The sequence below is a fragment of the Ovis canadensis genome, chromosome 21 (assembly GCF_042477335.2).
Source record: "Ovis canadensis isolate MfBH-ARS-UI-01 breed Bighorn chromosome 21, ARS-UI_OviCan_v2, whole genome shotgun sequence".
In the NCBI taxonomy this organism is placed as follows: domain Eukaryota; kingdom Metazoa; phylum Chordata; class Mammalia; order Artiodactyla; family Bovidae; genus Ovis; species Ovis canadensis.
In genome coordinates, this window is record NC_091265.1 from 44,241,096 (window position 1) to 44,266,015 (window position 24,920).

General features: G+C 38.3%; 1 protein-coding gene across 12 annotated transcripts in view; it reads left to right on the top strand.

Moving 5' to 3' along the window:
• The window catches only part of CCDC15 (coiled-coil domain containing 15), a 48,044-nt gene that overhangs the window by 19,568 nt on the left and 3,556 nt on the right, over nt 1-24,920 (top strand). For 4 of the 12 annotated variants that reach the window (XM_069566379.1, XM_069566381.1, XM_069566382.1 and 1 more), the window contains 4 exons: nt 453-527; nt 1,427-1,549; nt 8,604-8,696; nt 8,852-8,955. In XM_069566379.1, the coding sequence (XP_069422480.1) occupies nt 453-527; nt 1,427-1,549; nt 8,604-8,696; nt 8,852-8,955 (395 nt within the window). Of the gene's footprint in view, nt 1-452; nt 528-1,426; nt 1,550-8,603; nt 8,697-8,851; nt 8,956-11,086; nt 11,257-22,041; nt 22,219-24,404; nt 24,525-24,920 lie in introns of those variants that run through there. The other 8 variants (XR_011251909.1, XR_011251911.1, XR_011251906.1 and 5 more) reach the window with 5 other exon arrangements.

Consider the following 24,920-nt stretch of genomic DNA (forward strand, 5'->3'; position numbering starts at 1 on the left):
GGCATTACCTGAGAATATGTTGGCAACTTTGTAAAGATATTTTCTTGTTGCCTTATCTTATTCTAAATGTGTTGTTGAATAAAGAGTTATCCCATGCAAGAAAAGAAAAAGAAAAAAACAGAATAATCTAGGATTTGCTTTCAAATACCCTAGGAAAAATGTGGGAGAAAAGATATATGAAAAAATATGATATTGCTAACTGCTGACACTGGGTGATGGGTATCTTTGGATTCCTTATACTATTTTTTTTCTACTTTGATGTGTGTTTGGAAATTTTATATTAAATACATACATGCACACACCTGTTAAATTATCCTTCCCTAGTATCATTATTGTGGGTTGTCACTGAAGTGTACAGTACTATTATTAAACTACTATTATTATTTAATAGGTTATTATTTAATAACCTATTATTTTTGCTCAATTAGTTTTGTATTTTGTTGTTCCTTTAGAGCAAGTGTGTTATGCAACCCTCATGTTTCAAGAAATCGGAGCTTAGAAGAGGAATTGCTTCTGGAGTGTGGTTGGTAAGTCTCTCCAGTGTTCAAGACCTAGCCCTTCCCAGAGAGCAAGTAGAACAGAATATAGTGGGGAGTAAGTGACGACAGATTCCTTAGGTTTGAATTCCAGATTGGCAGGGCAAAGTCATAACTGCTTCAGGGGTTTAGTGTTAAGGTCAATAACAATGGGCAAAGGTATAACGTCCTCTTGTTCTGTGACTGTTCTGCCCTGTTGAGACTGGTTCTGGCCTCTTCACTGAAGCTTTCGCTAGGGCCCTGGCCTGATGCTACTTCTTGGACAGTTGTTCAAGGTTTCTTTTCTTTTAGCACAGGAACTATGGGCAGGCCTCGCATAATGTGACAGATGAGAGATGGAGAGAAGAGCTATTTCTGGAGCACTGTGAATGTGTCATTCATGAAATCCAGGATCCAGTCTCTGCCAGAGAGAAGGTAGAGCTTAGTATAGTGAGGAGTAAGCAGTAGAAAGTCAATTAGTGAGAGTTTGATACGGGCTTGCCAGAGCTATGCTGCCAGCAAGCAATGATGATAGTGTTATCTCTTATTAACAGTATTAGTAATGTTATTAGTATCATTATGAATAACAGCTTAAATTCATTAAACATTTACCATAGCCACAATGGTTCTAGAACTTTGTATCCGTTGTCTCATTAAACTCTCAAAATAACCCTGGGAGATCGATGCCATTATTCCTTGTTTTACCAATAGAGAAACTTAGGATTGCTTCGCAGATACAGTTAAAAATCCATAGTAGTGGCAAGAAGTGTAGTGTCTACTTTCATGCCCTAATGCATCAGTCTCTTCTGACATGTTTAGATTACATCAGGGCTATCACTGCAGCCTAAAGTATTTTCACCAACATCATGTCACTGCTCATGCAATTTGGTGAACACTTTTGTATCTTTCAGAGCTTATCCTCCATACAGCAACCATGTGTTGGAACAGCTGAAAAATGGCAGGAAGATTTGCTTCTGGATGGGCATCAGCATCTTGCATCCAAGCAGCAGAGAGAGACTTCTAGCAGAAAACAGGTAGAGCAGACTGTGGAGTGTGAGCAGTGGGATTTAGATAGGGTCATAGGTACCTACTGAGCTGGGAACAGTAAGGCTGAGCAAAAAGCAGATTCTTGGTTTATTTCATGGTGTGTGAAACCTATCCTGACCTAAGATTACTCCCTGAAGGCTAGGGTATTGTCAGAAACACTTGTTGCCTATTGGAAAAATTGTATTTTTTACATGTGTATTCTCTTATAAAAGGTGTTTTTTTGGTGTCTCTTCTTTTATGAGAAGGAAAGAAGTAAGTGGTTTCTGAAGGGTCGGGGTCAGGAGGATCTTAACCCAACAGCCAGGACTAGATCCCCATCAGGAACCTGGTAGAGCATGAGGCAGGATCACTAAGACATTTAGGCTGGAACTTGTTAGGGTTATGTTTTGCAAGAAAATGTCACAGTACTCTGGCCTACTGAGATTTCCCTATGACTGAAGTCTAGTTTATTCCCATCAGAATTTTACACTGTCTGCATAATTTCTAACTCGTGGTTTTTTGTTATTTTAGAAACAGAGCCTTCAGGCAACCAGCATTGTTAGAATATATGAAAAAGATAAAGAGAAATTTTCCCTTGGTCCTTTTAAAAGAGCAGAAAAAAAGGAAGAAAGGCAAAAAGAAGGACTTGGGCTGAGCTTTTCAGACTAAACTGCAGCTTTATTATTTTTGGTTTAGGTCTCTAAGGTTGGTCTAAGGGAAGGCTGTTGTGTTTTATTCTGCATCACCATTTCTATATTCTGCAAGCCCTTTCTACTTGCAGTCCTTCGCCTATTTTTTCCTCTTTTTGAGAGTCTTCTTTTTTTTTTCTTTGCGAAGCTGGTCTCTTCTCATCCTTTAGAATTTCAACTTCAGCTTCTGCTCTGACCACCTTATCAAGAGTAGGCCTCCTCCCCTTTTGTGGTTTTCCTCTGTCCCTGCATTCTGTTTGTTTCCTTTTCCATACACAAGACAGTTGGTAATTACTTATTTCCATGTTTTCCAGTAGTCTGTAAGCTTTATGAAGAGAGAGAGCATACCTGTTTTGTTTACTGGAGTGTGGACAGCCTTTAGCATGGTGCCTAGTACCTGCTTGTCTCTTGCTAAATTTGTTTAGAAAGAATTGGTCAGTCAATCAAATGTTTATTGAGCACCAGTTTGATGTTAGCCATTGTTTAGGTTTTAAATATTAAAGATATAGCTGTGAATAAGACTTAGCACTCAAGTTTCAGACCGTCTGAAGAAGAGAGACTGACAAATAAGCGGTAATTATGAAGCAACGTAATTAGTGGTAGAGAATGGATAGGCCATTAACTGAGCAAGAAGAGGGGCACCTAGTCCTGACTGTCTGATTCAGGGTGCCACTTTAATAGTCAGAATCTCTTCTGCCTGTCCTTCTGTCACACCAGCCCTGAAAACCCTAGATCAGTCCTTTCACCTTTCAGACTCCCAAACAATCCAGGTTTATTGTAAAAAAAGAAAAAAACCTCTTTAGTGGTATAGATATAATTATACACATCCATACTTGGGGTTTTACAGTCACAAATAGATCCCCAGTGCTGCTTACCATTTTTCTTAGTTGCTATTTGTTAGCTCCCTCACACATGGCCCACACTGATAATTCTAAACCTTAAATACTCCATAAAGTTCTTTCTGCAACCCTGTACTCTTTGACTTTCATTAAAAAGGGGGCCATCATTCAATAATTCCCTTGACCATTAACTCTTTTGCCGTTTTTCTCTGTTTCTACTAATCTCAGAGGAAGAATCATCCTTTTTCCTTTTGGACTGTATGGCACATGAGATCTTAGTTCCCTGACCAGGTATCGAACCCAGGCCCCCTGCATTGGGAGTGTGAAGTCTTATCCACCGTACCACCAGGAATGTCCCATCCCAGAGTTGTTTTTCTTTGGATCCATATTCTGGATTCACTTTCCATGTTTTCTTCTGGGTCCAGTTTTGAACATTATATTGTGAGACTGACTTCTTGTTAAAATCCTCTGAAGAACGTTCCTTTTTTTGTTCTAGCAGGCAGTTGACCTGGTTAAGTTCAGGCTCCAAGTTCTCTCTCATCTTCTGTGAATAGCAGCTCCAATGTTAGTTCAGTTCTCAGAGCCTTCTTTATACTCCATTAAGTCCATCCCAGGCAGCACAGCTCAGGGGTGATTCTGGGGTGTATGCCATTTCATACACAGAATTAAGGAATCCACTTTTCTAACTCACTCCTTTTTTAAAAAAATTAATTTTTATTGGATTATAGTTGATTTACAATGTTAGTTTCAGGTGTACAGCAGAGTGACTCAGTCATGCAGACACATATCTGCATTCTTTTTTGGATTCTTTTTCCCATTTAGGTTATTACGGAGTGTTGAGTAGCATTCCATACTCACCCCTCTTCAGGGTACCACACGCATATACTCTCCAGATACTTAGAGCCACATTTCCTACAATTTTTACTTAGAATCAGTGAGAGAGAGCTAGAGGCTCGGAGTGGGCTTACTCCTTGGCCAGTGCTGGAAGTCCGATTTTTCTTACTTTATAACAGTGATTTTTCCTGTACTTACTTTTGGCTGTACTGGGTCTTCCTTGCCGCATGCAGGCTCTCTGGAGCTGTGGCCTGCTGGCTTCTCATTGCGGTGGCTTCTGTTGTGGCGCACAGGCTCTAGGGGCGTGGGCTTCAGTGGTTGAGATGCATGGGCTTAGCTGCTCCATAGTGTGTGGAATCTTCCTGGACCAGGGGTCAAACCTGTGTCTCCTGCATTGGCAGGCAGATTCTTAACCACTGGACCACTGGGGCAGTCCTTTTTTACGTTTATGAAAGCAGAAAAAATAATTTCATTTTTATTACAGCAAAAAGTAAATACAAATAAAAAGGAAAAAAGACCCCAAATTACAGAGATAGCCACCATTAACCTTTTGCTACATATTGTTTTTAGATTTTATCTGTAACAAACTTTATTGAGGTGTATAGTCAATTCTCTTTATTCATAATAGTTATGTTCTATAAACTTGCCATAAATACTGCAACTGAATTTTAGTCAATACTGAACCGTTGCTTAACTGTTTTGCATGAATTTCTGTTTAGACACCTTATTAAAATGTATTGTTGATTCGTTAACATTGGACTCACTGCCAACGGCACTATAGCTCACGCCTGAATGAAGCTTATCTAATAGATGTATTTTCTCCATAAGGCACATCACAACCTTCTTATGCTAAAAACACTAGGTAGTACTTGAGCACTGTGCTTGAGGGGTGTTTTAAATAGCACAATCAACGAAAAAAACACAAAAATGCAAAAAGCTTTGGACTCAATGTACATTTGAAAGGATACTTGTTTACAGTATGAAGGCTGAAACAAGAAGGCAGAGCATCACAGTGTTTGACCTTAGCAGACAACATGTCCATCTGATGACTCACATTTTTCCCAGCACTGCTCACGTCTGGAGGTGACCACAAGCACTGCAAGCATTAATTCTACGATAACAAATACGTCTTGGTGAATAGGCAAATTCACAAATAAGGAGTAGTCAAATAATGAAGCCTAGCTGCTTTGTATACCAAACAGGTATACAGCCCATTGAAAATTTACAGTTCAGTGTTTTTACTATATTCAGAATGTTGTGCAGACTTTGCTATAGTCACTTCTAGAATGTTTAATCACTGTCCGGAAGTCACATACCCTTTAGCAACCACTCATTCCCTTTTGCCCCTTACCTCCAACCCCAGTCCTAGGTAACCACTAGTCTACTTTTAAATCTCTCTAGATTTGCCTATTCTGGACATTTTATATAAAAGGGATCATAGAATGGCCTTTTATCACTGAGTTCTTTAACTTAGCGTAATGTTTTCCAAGTCATAGACCTTATAGCATGTAGCAATGCTTATAGCATGTAGCAATGCTTATAGCATGTAGCAATGATTGCTAGTCATTGGATAATATTCCATTGTATGCATGTAGCATATTTTATTTATCCATTCATCAGTTGATAGGCGTTTGGATTGTTTCTACTTCTTGACTATTAATAGTGAATAGTGCTGCTGTGAACATTTGTTTACATGTTTCTCTGTGATATGTGTTTCCATTTTCCTTGGGTGTATAAGTAGGAGGAGATTGCTGAGACTTATGGTATCCATCCATATGCTTAACCTTTGGGGAGGAACTGCCAAACTGGTTTCCCAAGTGGCACAGTGCTGTCCGTTCTTACCAGCAGTATTACGAGGTTTCTGTTTTTCCACGTCCTCACAAACACTTGTTATTTATTGTCTTTTGTCTTTTTAATTATAGCTCTCTTAATGGGTGTGCAATGATATCTCATTGTGGTTTTGGTTTACATTTTCTTGATGAGCATCTTTTCATGTGCTTATTGGCCATATGTGTATTTTCTTCAGAAAACTGTTAAATCCTCTGCGCAATTTCTAATTGGATTATTTGTCTTTTGATTATTAACTTATGTGAGTTCTTAATATATTCTACACATAGTACCCTTATTTTGTGATTTGAAAATGTTTTCTCCTGTCCTGTGGGTTGTCTTTTCACTTTGTCAGTGGTTTCTTTTGCAGCACAGAAATTTTTTTTTTTTTTTTTTAGTTTTTTATTTTTAAAATTTTAAAATCTTTAATTCTTACATGCGTTCCCAAACATGAACCCCCCTCCCACCTCCCTCCCCACAACATCTCTCTGGGTCATCCCCATGCACCAGCCCCAAGCATGCTGCACCCTGCGTCAGACATAGACTGGCAATTCAATTCTTACATGATAGTATACATGTTAGAATGCCATTCTCCCAAATCATCCCACCCTCTCCCTCTCCCTCTGAGTCCAAAAGTCCGTTATACACATCTGTGTCTTTTTTCCTGTCTTGCATACAGGGTCGTCATTGCCATCTTCCTAAATTCCATATATATGTGTTAGTATACTGTATTGGTGTTTTTCTTTCTGGCTTACTTCACTCTGTATAATTGGCTCCAGTTTCATCCATCTCAGAAATTTTTAATTTTGATGAAGTCCATATTATCTACTTTTTTGTGGCTTGTGCTTTTGATGTCATATCTAAGAAACCATTACCTAATATTTCTCTAAGAACAGGCCTGTGATCCACTTTGCATTAATCTTCATATACGGTGTTGGGTAGGGGTCCAGTTTCACTCTTTTCTGCATGTGGGTATCCAGGGTGACCCAACATCATTTGTTGAAAAGACTCTTCTTACTCACTGAATTCTCATCACTCTTGTCAAAAATCAGTTGATTGTAAATATGAGTTTATTTCTGAACTACCAGTTCTGTTCCACTGATCTATGGGTCTGTCCTTATGCTAGTACCACACTGTGTTGATTAGTGTAGCTTTGTAATAAGTTTTGAATTGAAAAAAGTGAGTTCTCCAACTTTGTTTCAAGATCATCTCAGCTATTCTGGGTAAAGCCCAGCTGGTAAAGAATCCGCCTGCAATATGGGAAACCTGGGTTCGATCTCTGGGTTGGGAAGATCCCCTGGAGAAGGAAAAGGCTACCCACTCCAGTATCCTGGCCTGGAGAATTCCATGGACTGTATAGTCTACAGAGTTGCAAAGAGTCGGACACGACTGAGTGACTTTCACTCATATGAATTGAAGGATTACCTTGTCAACTTCTACAGAGAAGTAAACTGAATTTTTTTTTGAAAATTTTTTTATGTGGACCATTTTTGAAGTCCTTATTGAGGTTTTTTTTTTTTTTTTCAATATTGCTTCTGTCTTATGCTTTTGTTTTTGTACTGCAGGGCCTGTGAGATCTTAGCTCCCTGAACAGGGACCGAACCCCCATCTCCTGCATTGGAAGGTGAATCTTCAGTGCTGCAGGAAGGCTTTGTCTAGTTGTGGTGTACAGGCTTTTCATTGCCATGGCTTCTCTTGTTGCAGAGCCCAAGCTCTAGGGAGTGCAGGCTTTGGTAGTTGTGGCACACAGGCTCTAGAGCGTGGGCTGAGTAGTTGTGGCGCATGGGCTTAGTTGCCTGTGGCATGTGGAATATTCCTAGACCAAGGATCAAATTCATGTACCCCACTTTGGCAGGTGGAGTCTTAACCACTGGACCAGCAGGGAAGTCTAGAAGGTGAAATATTAACCATTGGACTGCCAGCGAAGTCCCATCAACTTAAATGTTGATGCAGACTGCATTAAATCTGTTGACTCATTTGCCATCTTAACAGTATTAAGTCTTCTGATTCGTGAACAAGAGATGTGTTTTCACTCAGTTAGATCTTTTATTTCTTTTAACATGGTTTTGTAGGTTTCAGTGTATGCAATTTATATTTCTTTTATTAAATTTATTCATAAGGTGTGTTTTGATGGTGTATTATATGAATTTTACCTTTAATTTCATTTTCAAATTGTTCGTTGCAAGTACATAAAAATTTAATTGATTTTTGCATGCTGATCTTGTATCTTGCAACTTTGCTGACAGATAAATAACTTCTTTTTGATAAATAACTTTTAAGTTAAAAAGATCAAAGTAATTTAAAACTTGTATTTCTAAAAGTTAGAGATCATAATTTGAGCCATATAATGTCAAAATAAGTGTATTAAGTTATGTCAACAGGCTTTCCTAGTATTTTGGGAGAAAATAAGTTCTAGTTTCTTCCCTGCCATGACAGCTGATTGCTATAATATTTTCTTTCAAGCTTTTATTCTCTAAATTCACACCATCAAGAATATGTACAAATTGAAAATTATTATAGATATGAGATAGTAAGAGTTCTAATTTTATATCCTATATTCGATCCCAAGCACACAGTCATAATAGAATGATTTCAAGTGACCATTTTAGAAGGCTTCTGAACATTTTGATTTGTCATGAATTCATCCATGTCTTTGACCTGAGTCTTTTGTTTTTATTTGATTAATTCCTTTTATTCTTTCTTAAAATTTTATTCTTATATATATATATATATTTTTTTTTTTAACTTTTAAAATCTAGTTGAGCTCAAGATTGCAGGAGGAAAGAATTAGTAGATAAAATTATCAAAAGCGTGCCTAGGTCTGTCTAGCTTTTGGCAGTTTTGTCACTTTGCACGACTGGACTTCCTAACAGGTTGGTGATGAGTATCAGTCAAGATTGAACACTGAATTTCAAACTCCCCTGGCACTTCAGTCTGGAGTAAGTCAAGAGGAAGACAAGAAAGAGGTATGTAGTGGTAATGGCTTTTGGACATCAATATATGTGAGATTGGAAGCAATTTGTTGTATCCTAACATACTGAGCTAGTAGTTTAAGGATATTTTCCTTTCTTGGAAAGTCTCTGGGAGCAGAGTCTTAACAATTTTTACTTCTTTTCTTTAGCGTCAAAAGCAATACCTGAGGTATAGACGACTTTTCATGGATATTGAAAGAGAACAAGTGAAAGAACAACAAAGGCAAAAAGAACATAAGAAGAAAATTGAAAAGTAAGTGCTTTGATCCTCATTGTGAGCTGTAAATTACCAGTTATAAGATTATTTTGGAAGCTAGATTTTAGAAAGAGTCAGGCAGTGGTTTCACCTTCTTATCCATAGTGGAAACAACTATTTTTTATCTCAGTTGCAATATTAAAAGATGGTTAAGAGTTATTTTTTTTAATAGACTTATTTTTTTGAAATAGTTTTAGATTTATAGCACAATTAAACAAAAAGTCCAGAAAGTTCCCATTTACTTCTTACCCCTGCACATGGACTGCTTCCTCCACTGTCAATATCCTGTACCATAGTGGTGAATTTGTTACCACTCATAAACCTACATTGACACACCATAATCCTGTTTTACATATGGACAAATAATACTCTAATATCTGGAAATACTACAGTTTGTTTGTCCATTCACTTCCTGAAGGATATCTTATTTTTTTTCCCCAAGATTTGGCAGTTATAATAAAGCTGCTTTAAACATCCATGTGTAGGTTTTGTGTGGGCATACATTTTCAGCTCCTTCGGGTAAATAATGAGGAGTACGTTTGCTAGATTATATGGTAAGAGGATGTTCATTTTTCTAAGAAACTACTGCACACCAGGATCAAGTGGAATTTAGTCTGGAGATGCAATGGTGGTTCAGATCCACAAATCAATCAACATGATACACCAAATTAACATAATGAATGATTAAGATCATGTGATTGTCTCAATAGATGCAGAAAAAGCACTTGGCAAAATTCAGCATTCATTCATGATAAAAGCTCTCAACAAAGTGAATATGGAGGACATGTACCTTGACATAATAAAGGCCATATGTGACAAGTCCATAGCTGACATCATACTCCATGGTGAAAAGCTGAAAGCTTTTCCTTTAGTATCAGAAACAAGACAAGAATACCTATTCTTGCCACTTCTATTCAGCATAGTATAGGAAATCCTAGCCTGAGCAGTTAGGCAAGAGAAATAAATAAAAGACATTAAATTAGAAAGGAAGAATTAAAACTGTTACTTGAAAAGAAAGAAGGCATCATTTACCAATATTAGAAATGAAAAAGAAGCCATTACTACAGAGCCTGGAAACATTAAATATTAATAAGAAGACAGAAAATTTGAACACATTGATGAAATAGACAGATTCGTAAAAAGAGCAAAATGAATGCAAGAAGAAATAGAAATCTGACTAACCCCACAAAAAAAAAAAATCAGTTATGGAATATAAACAAATTAAATCACTTTTTGAAAAAAATCTTACCAAAAAGAAAAACTCACGTTTAGATACAGGCTCAGATGTCTGCGTTCAGTTCAGTTTAGTTGCTCAGTAATGTCTGACTCTTTTCGACCCCATGAATTGTAGCACACCAGGCCTCCCTGTCCATCACCAACTCCTGGAGTTTACTCAAACTCATGTCCATCGAGTCAGTGATGCCATCCAGCCATCTCATCCTCTGTTGTCCCCTTCTCCTCCTGCCCCAAATCCCTCCCAGAATCAGGGTCTTTTCTGATGAGTCAACTCTTCCCATGAGGTGGCTGAAGTATTGGAGTTGCAGCTTTGGCATCAGTCCTTCCAATGAACACCCAGGACTGATCTCCTTTAGGATGGACTGGTTGGATCTCCTTGCTGTTCAAGGGTCTCTCAAGAGTCTTCTCCAAAAAAAAAAAACAAACAGCGTCTTCTCCACAGTTCAAAAGCATCAGTTCTTCAGTGCTCAGCTTTCTTCACAGTCCAACTCTCACATCCATACATGACCACTGGAAAAACCATAGCCTTGACTAGATGGACCTTTGTTGGCAAAGTAATGTCTCTGCTTTTTAATATGCTATCTAGGTTGATGTCTGCATTAGGGGATCCCAAATATTTAAGGGAAAAAATAACACCAGGGTTTATATAAGCTATTCTAGAGGATGGAAAATAGTGAATACTTCCCAAATAATTGTAGAGGCCAGCATAATCTTAGTACCAACCTGACAAGGACTTTATAAGAAAGCAACATTTATAAGCTTAATTTCTCTCATGAATATAAATTTTACTTGAAATTAGAATAAGAAGACCTAGTGGCCTATTAGGGGCACTGCTTCACCTATTAGCCCCTGACCTTAGGGCTTCTGCCCAAGCATCTGCCTTCTTCCCCAGGACAGCTTCTTAACTACCCCTGAACTTCTCCCAAGACATGGACCCAACGGAAGCAGAGCTTTTTGCAAGAACAATGATGATGAACACAATGATTAAATTAAGCATTGCAAGATGTTTAAGAATTGTCTTTTACTGGGGGAAATAAATAGTTTTTTTCTATTCTTTCTGCACTTCAATTTTTTATTATTTATATATTTGACTCTGGGAGCCTAAGCAGTAAGGGCCCCCTAGATTAATGTCTTGTTTTTTTGCTATAAAGACTACAATGACTTCTGAAATTTTTATGTGGCAGTCCATTGATGAGAATGGTTTTCCTGTGAGGTGTTTAGTAGTTCCTTCGGTATGTTTTTATTCTCACATTTTTTCCCCTTTGAGACATGTTATAATACTGCTGTCCTAAACGCGACTTGGCAAAAACTGCTGCAGTAAAAAAGTGTATATGTATGTATGTTTTGGATTGGGATTAAAAGAGAGAGGCTTGGAAAAATCCTTGTGAAGTTAGCCAGGGTAGCCTTTAGGCAGAATTCTGTTTAAATAGTTCAAGGATATTTTCTCTTCTTAATGTTCTTTGGGACTGTAATTATGTAATTCCCTGGATAATAGTTTCAGAATCTAAGGACATTGGCTCTCTTTTGCCATAATTATGATCTGATCTCCATCAAAAATAAAAAAATCTGAATTCTCTGGTGCCCATATATAAGCATTTTTACAGACTCATCAGGCAAAACACAGAATAGAAATTTTAGTTCATCTAATTGAAGCCAAGACATCTCTGCTGTGGGTATTTTATGTCTACCTTAAATCTTCTTATGACATGCCTACCACATGGTGTAGTCAGTGGGGAATTCTTCTTTACTATTCTGCTGACCTTCTTTGAAAGCTTTTCTGCTTAAGGCTTTTGTTTTATTGCCATTTTTTCACTGGATAATCTTTTTCTTGTTGGATTTATACTCTTGACCCCAGAAGAAATATGAAGGTCTCTGTCTTACAGATGGTATCAGAACATTAAATCTGTTGTCAATGACAGTTTGCAAATAATATAAAATTTTTTTTTGCTTTTTACTTGTTGAAGAAACGAAATGTATGCCCTTCTTTGCATGGGGATTATTTGTTTTAACTTGAAGACAGAAACCACTTTAGCAGCATTCTAAAATAAACATATACCTACTTTCTACATAGGAATTGATAGTAACCACTTTACCTCACCCAGGTGTTACGAGAATCAAATGATATGTCTTCATTTATTCATTTAGCAGCTATTTATTGAGCATCTATTAATTGGTAGACATGATGCTAGATTTAAAGCATATAAAATATGGATGATCCCATCCTTCGAGGATCTTAGTAGATAGATTCCACTGACTAATGGGGAGGCAAATAAATGAATAATTATAGTATGATATGTTAAGTATTACAAGACAATATAGCATGTGATTAAGAACCTGGGGAGATACGTGTTCAAGTCCTAGCTCTGCTGCCCACCAGCTTCTTGACTTTGGGAAAGTTACTTTCTATTAGCCCTAGTTTCTTCTCTATAAAACAGGTATAAGAGGAATATACACCTCAGAAAGTTACTGTGAGGATTAAATGAGGTAACATGGCAATGAACTTAGTGTAGAATCTGGCATGTGATACATGCTCAATAAATGTTAGTTACCAAATATTTAAGGGAAAAAATAGCACTAAGTTTTACATAAAATATTCCAGAGAATGGAAAACAGGAATACTTGCCAAATAATTATAGAAGCCAGTATAACCTTCAGATCAACCTGTCTTGGATATTAAAAGATAGCAATATTACAGACTAATTTCTTTAATCAACATAAATGTAAAAATATCAAGTAAAATATTAGTAAAGTAAAATCTTTCTTCTAATGTCAGTAGAAGGAAAAAATTACAAGAAGGTATGAGAGCACAGAAACTGTTTTGAACCCAAAATTGGGATCCCAATATAGCAGTACAGGGAAGACTTCCTGGGCTGAGGTATTAAGGGTCAGAAGTGTATAAGACACAACTGGAACCGGGTGGACCAAGAGTAGATAGCGATTCCAGGCAGAAAGACTAACACTGTAAAAGCACTAACACGAAGAATATGACACTTATGAGCTGGATGTGATCAGAGCTAATAGAATGGCAAGAGGTAAGCTTTATAAAATGAGGAAAGATTATAAAGAATTTTGTATGTTATAAGAAGGAATTTGGATTTTATCCTGAAAACAGAAGCCACTTAGATACATTGTGAGGAATGGGTAAAATGGCTAAGACTAGATGTTAGGAGATTATTATTCTTTTTATTTTACAGATGAGAAAATGAGCCCCAGAGAGGTTAACTAAGTTGCCGAAGATAAAGATCGTACTTAACAGTGGCAGAACTGGGATTCAATCCCAAATTTATTTAGTTCCATCACCTAACTGCTTTGAAGTCTGTAACTTCAATAAGTTATAAGCCAGGGCCAGGGAGGCAGTGACAAGGAGGCAGTTTTAAGAGCAGAAGACATAGAATTGATAAGATACTGCTAGAGGAGAATTCAAAGATAAGTTCCAGGTTTATGGCTTAGGCCACCCTTAGCCCTTTTACCTAATGAGCTGCTTTGAAACAGATTTTCCAGCAAGGAGGTAGAGGTGGAGAAGATAAGTTTAGTTTGGGGCAAATTGGATTTGAAGTGCCTTAAAGGAAATTCAAGTAGAGCATCCAGTAGGAAATATTAGGTTATTTTTAGTAATGATTTCAGAAATCACTAAGGAAGAATACTGTCAGAATCAAGAACGAGAGAAAAAGGTTGAACAGGAAAACAGGATTGGCAAGCAGAGATTTAGACTGTGCTAGATTAGACCTTAATCCTGTTGTACTGAAGAGGAAGATTTCTTTCATCTCCTTAAGAAGTTATTTTTCTAGCAGACACCTCTTTTAACTCCAGGAATAAAGCTACTTCTTATTCTTGAATGCAGAGTTCCCTTTATTTGACAGTGTTAGTGTTGGCAGATTTCTGGGATTGCTCAAGAGATATGAATTCATAGAGCCAAAAAGCCTTCAATTTTAGTTCTAGATCTCTATTACAGAGTTTAACTTTGTAAAGGATTAGTGGTGTGACCTTATATGAAGGATGACTAACAAGAGTTTTTGAATTGTTGTAGTTATAAGAATGTATTTTTAGCGTACTTTGCCTGTGATACCGCTTTCTCTTCAGCATTCTTTCCAAATGTAAATATTGCCATCTCCTTGTTGTGCACACACTCAGTGCAGCAAGTTGACAAATCAATTTGCAGAGTTTTATATTCTTACTCTCTTTTACTGAAAGTTTGACATTGGGTTTAGCATGACCCGAGAACCACTGTAATTGTATTCACGTCAGTGCCCTGGGAAAAACCCGTGTGTTGACATCTTGATTTCCAACCTGGTTAAATTTCTATTGTGTATCAACTAAAAAGTATATTTACGCAAGAAGCTTTAAAGACATTTGAGAGGTTTATAAAGTAATTGTTTTCCTCAACTTTTTAGGTTGGTTTTGCCATTTTTTATTGTTACGATCCTTTCTGAAACTACTGTGTGGCAGTAGTTCTTAACTTGAGAATCTAACCAAAGCTGTGGATCCTTTTCCCAGATAAATACCTTTGAGACACTCAAGTGGAATGTCAAACTGGCAGGCAGTTAAATAGGTTTAAATCTCAGAGGAATGGTCTATGCCGGAGCGGGAGCTTAATGAGTTACAGATGATAGGGGTGGTCACAGAAGCAGATGGTATGCAGAAAGTCACCTAGGGAGAAGGCATAGAATAAGAAATGGACAATGCCTTCTTCTAGAGGAAGAAATAGACATGGTATATTTCTGCTTATGTACTATGACCTTTTCAAGGGCCACAAACTATTTTAACATCTAAGATATTTTGCTCCCTAGAATCAGTTTTTGCTGCCGTGGGTATAATGTCGCCCCTGTTGAGAATGTAAATGCCAGATGGATTAACCTGTAGGCCACCAATGACCTTAGAGAGAGTTTTTTGTGGAGTGATTGATGGGTGTTAACAGCCATATTGTAGGGGAGAGGAGATCAGAGAGGAAAAAGCTAGACTCTTAAGATATTTGACTGTGAGGAGAGGACTAACTAGGGGGGAAGAAGGGGAAAGGGCTGATTACATCACTGCTAGTAATTGTCCTGTTACCAACAATTTCGAGTAATTTTCCTGTTAGTTACCCACCTTTGAGAAACAATGCTGACATGTTTCCTTAGCTCTTAGTTTATAGGTATAGAGAATAAATGGTATAGAGAATTATGTGTGTGCACTAAGTCACTTGAGTTGTGTCGGATTTCTTTGTGACCCTATGGATTGTAGCCCGCCAGGCTCCTCTGTCCATAGGATTCTCCAGGCAAGAATACTGGAGTGGGTTGCCATGCCCTCTTCTAAGGGATCTTCCTGACCCAGGGATCGAACCAGCGTCTCGTGTCTCCTGCGTTGGCAGTCGGGTTCTTTACCACTACTGCCACCTAGGAAGCCTATGGAGAATTACACCAGTAACTAAACCATTCTGTTATTATTCACTTGGCTCCATTTAAGTTTCACTCTTGAAAACCTGAGGCTTCCCTGGTGGGTCAATGGTGAAGAATTCGCCTGCCAATACAGGAAACGCGGATTTGATTCCTGGGTAGGGAAGATGCCCCGGAGAAGGAGATGGCAACCCACTCCAGTATTCTTGCCTGAGAAACCCCATGGACAGAGGAGCCTGGTGGGCTATAGTCCATGGGGTTGTAAAACAGTCAGACACAACTAAACAACAGCAACAATTGAAAACCTCAGTTCGATTTCTCATCTGTAAAAAATCTTTTCACATTTGCATTTTTCACCAGCTCAGGAGTTATTGAACTAATCAAATATGAATTGTCCTCAAAACATTTACTTTTTAAAACTGGCTCTCTTTGGGAAAAGATCTTTATGTAAATAGATCCTTGGCGAAGGGCATCTATGATCCTAGGCTCATATTTAAACTTTTATACTTTTTTAATCTCCTCCTTTTATTCTCTTACTTATATCATGCATTATATTTTAAGAGAGCAAATTGATGTATATTTTGAAGTTAATTGTGGGGAATTCCCTGGCAGTCTAGTGGGTAGGACTCTGCACATCTACTGTAGTGAGCATGGGTTCAGTCCCTGGTCAGGGAAGTAAGATCTTGCATGCTGTCCAGCGTGGCCAAAAGAAGAAAATTCAGGTGTGAATAAGTATGTGTGCTGTGGCTCTTCTCCACATTACCTTTCTCATGTTCCTAGTACACTGCCTGATGTGCCTTTGTATCTTGATCCTTGCTAGGAATAAAACATCTCTCTACACAAGTTGGAGTATTGAGATTTCTTACTTCTACCTTGTTCCAACTTTATATTGCATTTGAGTTTGATTGTGATCCACTTCATGGATCACAGCCTTATCGTGGTGAAGGGGCTATGTAACACAGTGAAGCCATGAGCCATGCCATACAGGGCCACCCAAGACAGACGGGTCATAGTGAAGAGTTCTGACAAAATGTGGTCCACTGGAGGAGGGAATGGCTAGTATTCTTGCTGCGAGAACCCCATGAACAGTATGAAAAGGCAACAAGGTATGACACTGGAAGATGAGCCCCCCAAGGCCAGAAGGTGTCCAGTATGCTGCTGGAGAAGAGCCAAGGACAATTACTAATAGCTGCAGAAAGAATGGAGCCACTGGGCCAAAGCAGAAACAATGCTCAGTTTGCAGAGGTGTTTGTTGGTGGCAGTAAAACCCAGTGTTGTAAAGAACGGTATTGCGTAAGGACCTGGCATGTTAGGACCATCAATCAAGGTAAAGTGGACGTAGTCAAGCAGGAGATGGCAAGAGTGAACATCGACATCTTGGGAATCAGTTAACTAAAATGGAGAGGAAAGGGCGAATTTAGTTCAGACGACCATTATATCTACTGCTGTGGGCAAAAATCCATTAGAAGAAATGGAGTGGCCCTCATAGTCAACAAAAGAGTACACAATGCAGGACTTGAGTGCAGTCTCAAAAACCCCAGAATGACCTTGGTTCATTTACAGAGTAAACCATTCAGTAACCACAGTAATCCAAGTCTATGCCCCAACCACTAATGCCAAAGAAGCTAGTTGACCGGTTCTGTGAAGACCTACACCACCTTCTAGAACTAATACCAAACAAAGATGTCCTTTTCATCATAGGAGATTGGAATGCAAAAGTAAGAAGTCAAGAGATAAACCTGGAGTAACAGGCAAGTTTGGCCTTGGAGTACAAAATGAAGCGGGACAAAGCCTAACAGTTTTGTCAAGAGAACACACTGGTCATAGTAAACACCCTTTTCCAACAACACAAGAGATGACTCTGCACATAGACATCACTAGATGGTCTCCGTGCAGTCATGTTTGACTCTGTGGGACCCCATGGACTGTATCCCGCCAGGTTCCTCTGTCCATGGAATTCTCCAGGCAAGAATACTGGAGTGGGTTGCCATGCTCTTCTCCAGGGAAATCTTCCCAACCTAGGGATCGTACCTGAGCCTCCTGCATTGTAGGCAGATTCTTTACCATCTGAGCCACCAGATTGTCAATATCAAAATCAAATTGATTATATTCTTTGCAGCCGAAGATGGAGATACTCTATACAGTTAGCAAAAAGAAGCCCTGGAGCAGACTGTGACTCAGATCATCAGTTTCTTATTGCAAAATTCAGGCTTAGATTGAAGAAAGTAGGAAAAACCACAAGGCCATTCAGGTATGACCTAAACCAATCCCTTATGATTGTACAGTAGAGGATCAAATAGATTCTAGGGATAAGATCTGGTACAGTGCCTGAGGAACTATCAATGAAGGTTCATAACATTGTACAGGAGACAGTGACCAAAACCATTACCAAAAAAAAGAAATGGACGAAGACAAAGCGGTTGTCTGAAGAGGCTTTACAAATAGCTGAGGAAAGAAGGAACACGAAAGGCAGGGGAGAAAGGAAAAGATATACCCAACTGAATGCAGAATTCCAGAGAAGAGCAAGGAGAGATAAGAAGTCCTCCTTAAACAAACAATGCAGAGAAATAGAAGAAAACAATAGAATGGGAAAAACTAGAGATCTCTTCAAGAAAGAGGTATCAGGAGAAAACTTTATGTAAGGATGGGCACGATAGCGAGGACAGAAGCAACCTAACAGAAGCAGAAGAGATTAAGAAGCGGTGGCAAGAATACACAGAAGAACTATATGAAGAACTGTACGAAAAAGGTCTTATTGCCCTGAAAACCATGATGGTGTAGTCACTCACCTAGAGCCAGACATCCTATAATGTGAAGTCAAGTGGGCCTTAGGAAGCATTACTATGAACAAAGCTAGCGGAGGTGATAGAATTCCAGCTGAGCTATGTAAAATCCTAGACGATGATGCTGTTAAAGTGCTGTACTCAGTATATCAGCAACTTTGGAAAACACATTAGTGGCCACATGACTGGAAGAGATCAGTTTTCATTCCAATCCCAAAGAAGGGCAGTGCCAAAGAATGTTCAAATTACTGTACAATTGTGGTCATGTTACATGCTAGCAAGGTTATGGTCAAAATCCTTTAGGCTTCAGCGATAGGTGAACTGAGAACTTCCAGATATAAGCTGATTTAGAAAAAGCAGAGGAAAAAAAAAGAAAAAGAAAAAGCAGAGGAATCAGAGATCAAATTGCCAACATTCGTTGGAGAAGGCAAGAGAATTCCAGAGGAATTTGTACTGTTGCTTTATGGGCTACACTAAAGCCTTTAACTGTGTGGATCACAACATACTGTGGAAAATTCTTAAAGAGATGGGAATACCAGACCACCTTACCTGTCTCCTGAGAAACCTGTATGTGAGTCAAAAGGCAGCAGTTAGAACTGGACATGAAGCGACTGACTGGTTCAAAACTGAGAAAGGAATATATATCAAAACTATATATCATCACTCTGCTTATTTAACTTCTGTGCAGAGTATATCATGTGAAATGCCAGGCTGGATGAATCACAAGCTGGAATCAAGATTGCCAGGAGAAATATCAACAATCAGATATAGAGATGATACCACTCTAATGGCAGAAAGTGACAAGAAACTTCTTTCCTCTTTCCAGACAGTGAAGGAAGCTCTTTAGAGCTTCCTGATGAGGGTGAAAGAGGAAAGTAAAAAAGCTGGCTTAACATGCATCATTTGAAAACCTAACATGACATTCAGTCCTATCACTATGGCAGATAGATGGGGAAAAAGTGGAAGTGGTGACAGATTTTATCTTCTTGTGCTCCAAAATCACTGCAGACAGTGACTGAAGCCATGAAATTAAAAGGCACTTGCTCTTTGAAAGGAAAGCTACAACAAACTTAGGCAGTGTATTAAAAAGCAGAGATATCACTTTGCCAACAAAGGTCCGTATAGTCAAAACTATGCTTTTTCCAGCAGTCATGTACAGATGTGAGAGTTGGACCATAAAGAAGGCTGAGCGCTGAAGAGTTGATGCTTTTGAACTCTGGTGTGAAGAAAACTCTTGAGTAGTGTCCATTGGACAGCAAGAAGATCAAATCTAAAGTCCAAACCTAAGTCCATCTAAAGGAAATCAACCCTGAATATTCATTGGAAGGACTGATGCTGAAGCTAAAGCTCCAAAACTTTGACCACCTTATGCACAAAGCTGACTCACTGGAAAAGACCCCGATGCTGGGAAATATTGAGAGCAGGAGGAGAAGGGGACGGCAGAGGATGAAGTGGTTAGATAGCATCACCAACTCAGTGGGAGACAGTGAAGGACAGGGGAGCCTGGCATGCTGCAGTTCATGGGGTCCCAAAGAGTCAGACATGACTTAGCAACTAAACAACAACAACATACCATAAAAGCTATTTTTATGTTCTAGACTGTTTGAGGAATACTCGTAGTAGACTTATAGCTCAAGAAAGAATGGCAAGTGTGCTGAACAGTTATAAGAAAATCCTTGTTTAGAATGGACTTGTCACCTCTACTGGAGGTGACAGAATCTGGATGAACTTAGTCGCACGTCAAGTTTCTTGTACTTTTCCAGTGCCTGATCTTTGAGCCTTTGTAGGACAGCTTCCTGGTTTTTAGTATATACCTGTATCAATCTAACAAAGGAAGCCCAGAATTCCCTTGGAGTAAACAGCCTGCTACAAATGGATGGAAGCCCAGAATTTTCAGCAGACCATGCTTTATTGAAGAGGTGTGTCAATTGACCTCATACTACTGTTCAGAAAATAGCAGCTCATTTGTTTCAAAGTCATTTTTAGCAACTGACATTATCAGCATACATCTATAAGTTCTAGTCTTGAATTATATTGCTTTTTAAAAAATATTTACTTATTTGGCTATGTCAGATCATGGTTGTGGCATGCAGAGTCTTTCGTTGAGGTGCACGGGTTCTCTCATTGTGGCACACGCTCGGTAGTTGCAGTGCACAGGCTTAGTTGCTTGGTGGCATGTGGGATCTTAGTTTGCTAGCCAGGCGTTGAATCTGTGTTCTCTGCATTGCAAGGTGGATTCTTTACCACTGAACCATGAGGGAAGTTCCGAATAGTTATATTTCTTAACAAAAGCTCTTACATTAGGTTTTCTGACAATTTTCTCATTGTGCAACTAGAAGGTGTTTTTTGCTCTCTACTAGAAGGTGTTTTTTTTTGAAAAGAAGTATAATTGATGTTCAGTAAACTACACATATAAAATTTCACATGTACATAGACACACACATGAAGTGACTATCATAGTCAAGACAGTGAACATACCTGTCATCCTCAAAAGTTTCCTCCTGCCTTGGTAGTACCTCTTAGCTGCACAGCCCCCTCTTCCTCAGGCAGCTACTTGTTTGCTTTGTGTCACTGTAGATTAGTTTGCATTTTCTGGAGTTCTGCAGCATGTGCTCTTGTACCCAGCTCCTTTTATTTTAAGTAAATTTTATTGGAGTGTAGTTGCTTTACAGTGTTGTGTTTCTTGCTGTATAGCAAAGTGAATCAGTCATACGTATACATAAATCCCCTCTTTTATGGATTTCCTTCCCACTTAGGTCGCCAGAGAGCACCGAGTAGAGTTCCCTGTGGCATACGATAGGTTCTCATTAGTTGTCTATCCTACACCTAGTAGTGTATATGTGTCAGTCCCAGTCTCCCAATTCATCCCATCCCCCTTGGTAGCCGTGAGTTTGTCCTGTATATCTGTGACTGTATTTCTGCTTTGCACATAAGTTCATCTCTGTCATTTTTCTAGATTCCACATATAAGCAATATTATGCAATGTTTGTTTTTTTCTTTCTGACTGACTTCACTTTGTGTGACAATCTCTAGATCCATCTACATCTCTGCAAATGTCACTATTCTGTTCCTTTTATGATTGAGTAATATTTCATTGTTTATATATATCACATCTTCTTTATCCATTCCTCTGTCAATGGACATCTGGATTGTTTCCATGTCCTGACTATTTTAAATAGTGCTGCAATAAATGTCAAGAGTACATGGCATCCTTTCAAATTGTGATTGTCTCTGGATATATACCTAGGAGTGGGATTGGCCCAGCTCCTTTTTTAAAAAATTAGTTAGTTTTACTTTGTGGAGGTTGCACTGGGTCATTGTTGCTGTGCATGGGCTTTCTCTAGTTGCAGAGTGGGGACTACTCTAGTTGCCGTGTGAGGACTTCTCATTGTAGTGGCGTCTCTTGCTGTGGAGCGCAGGCTGTCAGTGCGAGGGCTCAGTAGCTGCAGCACACGGGCTCAGTAGTTGCATCTCACAGGCTCTAGAGCATAGCCTCATAGGTTTAGTTGCTCTGCTGCCGTTGGACTCTTCCTGGACCAGGGATTGAACCCCTGTCCCCTGCATTGGCAGGCAGACTCCTATCCACTGTACCACCAGGGAAGTCCTGGCCTACCTCCTTTTATTCAGAGTAATTATTTTGAAGATTTGTCTTTGTTGTAGTGGTATCAAGCGTTTATTCCTTTTTCTTATAGATAGTATTCCATTGTTTGGATATACCACAATCTGTTTCAAAGGTTGATGGACATTTGGGTTGCTTCCAGTTTGGGGCTAATACAGATAAAGCTGCAGTGAACATTCATGAGCAAGTCTTTGGAAATCTGTTACCTTTTCTCTTGGGTGAATACCTGAGAGTGGACTGGATCATCATGGTAGGTATATATTTCAGTATGGTTTTCTAAAGTAGTTGTACCACTTTATGTTGCCACCAGCAGTGTAAGAGAGTTCAAGTTCCCTTACATCATTGCCAGCACTTAGTGTGATCGGTCTTTTTCATTTTAGCCATTTGAATAGGTATGTAGTGGTACCTCATTGTGGTTTTAGTTTACATTTCTTAAATGACTAAAGAGATTGTACTTTTGGTGTCATAGTTAAGAAATCACTGCCTAACTAAAGGTCACAAAAATTTGTTGATGTTTTCTTCTAGAAAGATTTTCATTGTGGGTTTTACATTTAAGTCTGTGATGCAGTTTGCGTTCATTTCACATGTAGTGTGAAGTGGTTTTTTTGTATAAGGATATCCTCTTGCTGAAGTTATTCTTTCTCCACTGCATACTTTGGTGCATTTGTCAAAAATCAATTGTCCAACGAATAGTAAAAGAGAACATTGATAAGTTGGAGTTCATCAAAATTAAAAACTATAAAGAAGGTGAAAAAAACAACTAAAGATGGGAGAAATTATTTGCAAATCATATATCTGATGAGAAACTTGTAGTCAGAATCTATAAAGGGACTCATAACTCAGTAATAAAAAAGATAACCCAATTAAAAAGTAGACAAAGGATTTAAATAGACATTTCTCCTAAGGAAATAATATATAAATGGCTAATAAGCACTTGAAAATACACTCAACAGCATCAGTGTTTCTAATGAATATTCAGGGTGATTTCCTTTAGGACTGATTGATTTGATCTCCTTGCTGTCCAAGGGACTCTCAAGAGTCTTCTCCAGCACACAGTTCGAAGGCATCAATTCTTCTGTGCTGAGCTTTTTTTATTGTCCAGCTCTTACATCCATACATGACTACTGGAAAAACCATAGCGTTGATTATATGAATCTTTGTAGGCAAAGTAATGTCTCTGCCTTTTAACAGTCTAGGTTTGTCATTGCTTTTCTTAAAAGGAGCAAGCATCTTGTGTTCCTTTTATTTATTTTATTTTTTTTATTTTTTAATTTTTTTAATTTTAAAATCTTTAATTCTTACATATGTTCCCAAACATGAACCCCCCTCCCACCTCCCTCCCCATAACATCTCTGTGGGTCTTCTGTGTTCTTTTTAAACTTTTGGATTTTCTCCCTGTGGTTTATTTTGGATAATTTCTATTATTATGCTTTCAGATTTAGTTTTGCAATGTTTAACGTGCTAGTAATCCCATCCAGTGTATTTTTTTAAATAAAGAATTTATTTTTGTAGAGCAGTTTAGGTTCATGGCAAAATTGAGAGGAAGGTAGAGCATATGTACTATCCCTTGACATTCAGAGCCTCCTCCATTATCAACATCCCCTACCAGTGTGGTACAACTGTTAACACATGATAAGCCTATATTGGTACATCATTATCAACCAAAGTTTATAATTTGCACTAGGGTTCACTCTTGGTCTTGCACATTTATGGGTTTGGGCAAATGTGTAATGACTTGTATCCATCATTAAGTATCATATAGAAGAGTTTTACTACTCTAGAACTCCCTTATGCTCTGCGTGTTCACCTTCTTTCCCTCTCTCCAACCCCAGCTTCTGGCAACCACTGATCTTTCACTGTCTTCATTGTTTTACTCTTTCCAGAATGTCATACGGTTGGAATCATACAGTATGTAGCCTTTAGAGATTGGGTTCTTTCACTTAGTAATAGGCATTTACATCAAACATCTCTTCATGGCTTGATAGCTCATTTCTTTTTAGTACTGAATATTATCTTGCTGTTTGAAAGTACAACAGTTTATTTATCCGTTCATCTACTGAAGGACATCGTGGTTTCTTCTAGCATTTGGCAACTAAACTATTGCAAACATCCATGCGCAGGTTTTGTGTGGGTGTAAGTTATGTAAATACCAAGGGGCACTGCTGGATTGTGTGGTGTTTGATTTTGTCAAATGCTTCCTCTGCATCTTTTTATAGAATTGTGATTTTTCTTATATAGCTTTTGAAGTGCTCTATTACATTAATTGATTTTTTTCATGTTGAACCAGCCTTTCATTCTTGGCCTAAATTCCTTTTGATTGTGATATATATGTACATTGTTAGATTCGACTTGCTAATATTTTTGAGGATTTTTGCGTCTTGTTCATGAGAGATATTGGTAATACTTTCTAATATCTTTATCTGGTTTTGATTTTAGAGTAATGCTGAGAATGATTTTAGAGTAATGCTCACAGAATGAGTTAAGAAGCATGCTTTCTGTTTCTGTCCACTGAAAGAGATTGAAGACATCTGGTGTAATTTCTTCCTTAATTGTTTGGTGAGCCCATCTGGGTCTGGTGCTTTCTGTTTTGGAAGGTTACTAATTATTAATTCTATTTCTTTAACTTATAGACTTATTCTCCAATGTATTTTTTATTTCAGAAATTGTAGTTTTCATCTTGATAAGTTGATTTCAGTCTTCTTTATGTCTAAGCTTTTTGAACATACAGGATCTATTAATAATTGTACTATCTTGTTTTAATGTCCTTCTATGCTAATTCTAATCACTGTCTATTCTAGGTTGATTTTGGGTGGTTGATTACTCTCTCCATTATGAATTGTATTTTCCTGCCTCTGCATGCCTGGTAATCTTTGATTAGACGTCCAACGTTGAATTTACCTCATTGGTTGGTTACTGGTTATTTTTGTATTTTGATAATATTTTTCTGAGCTT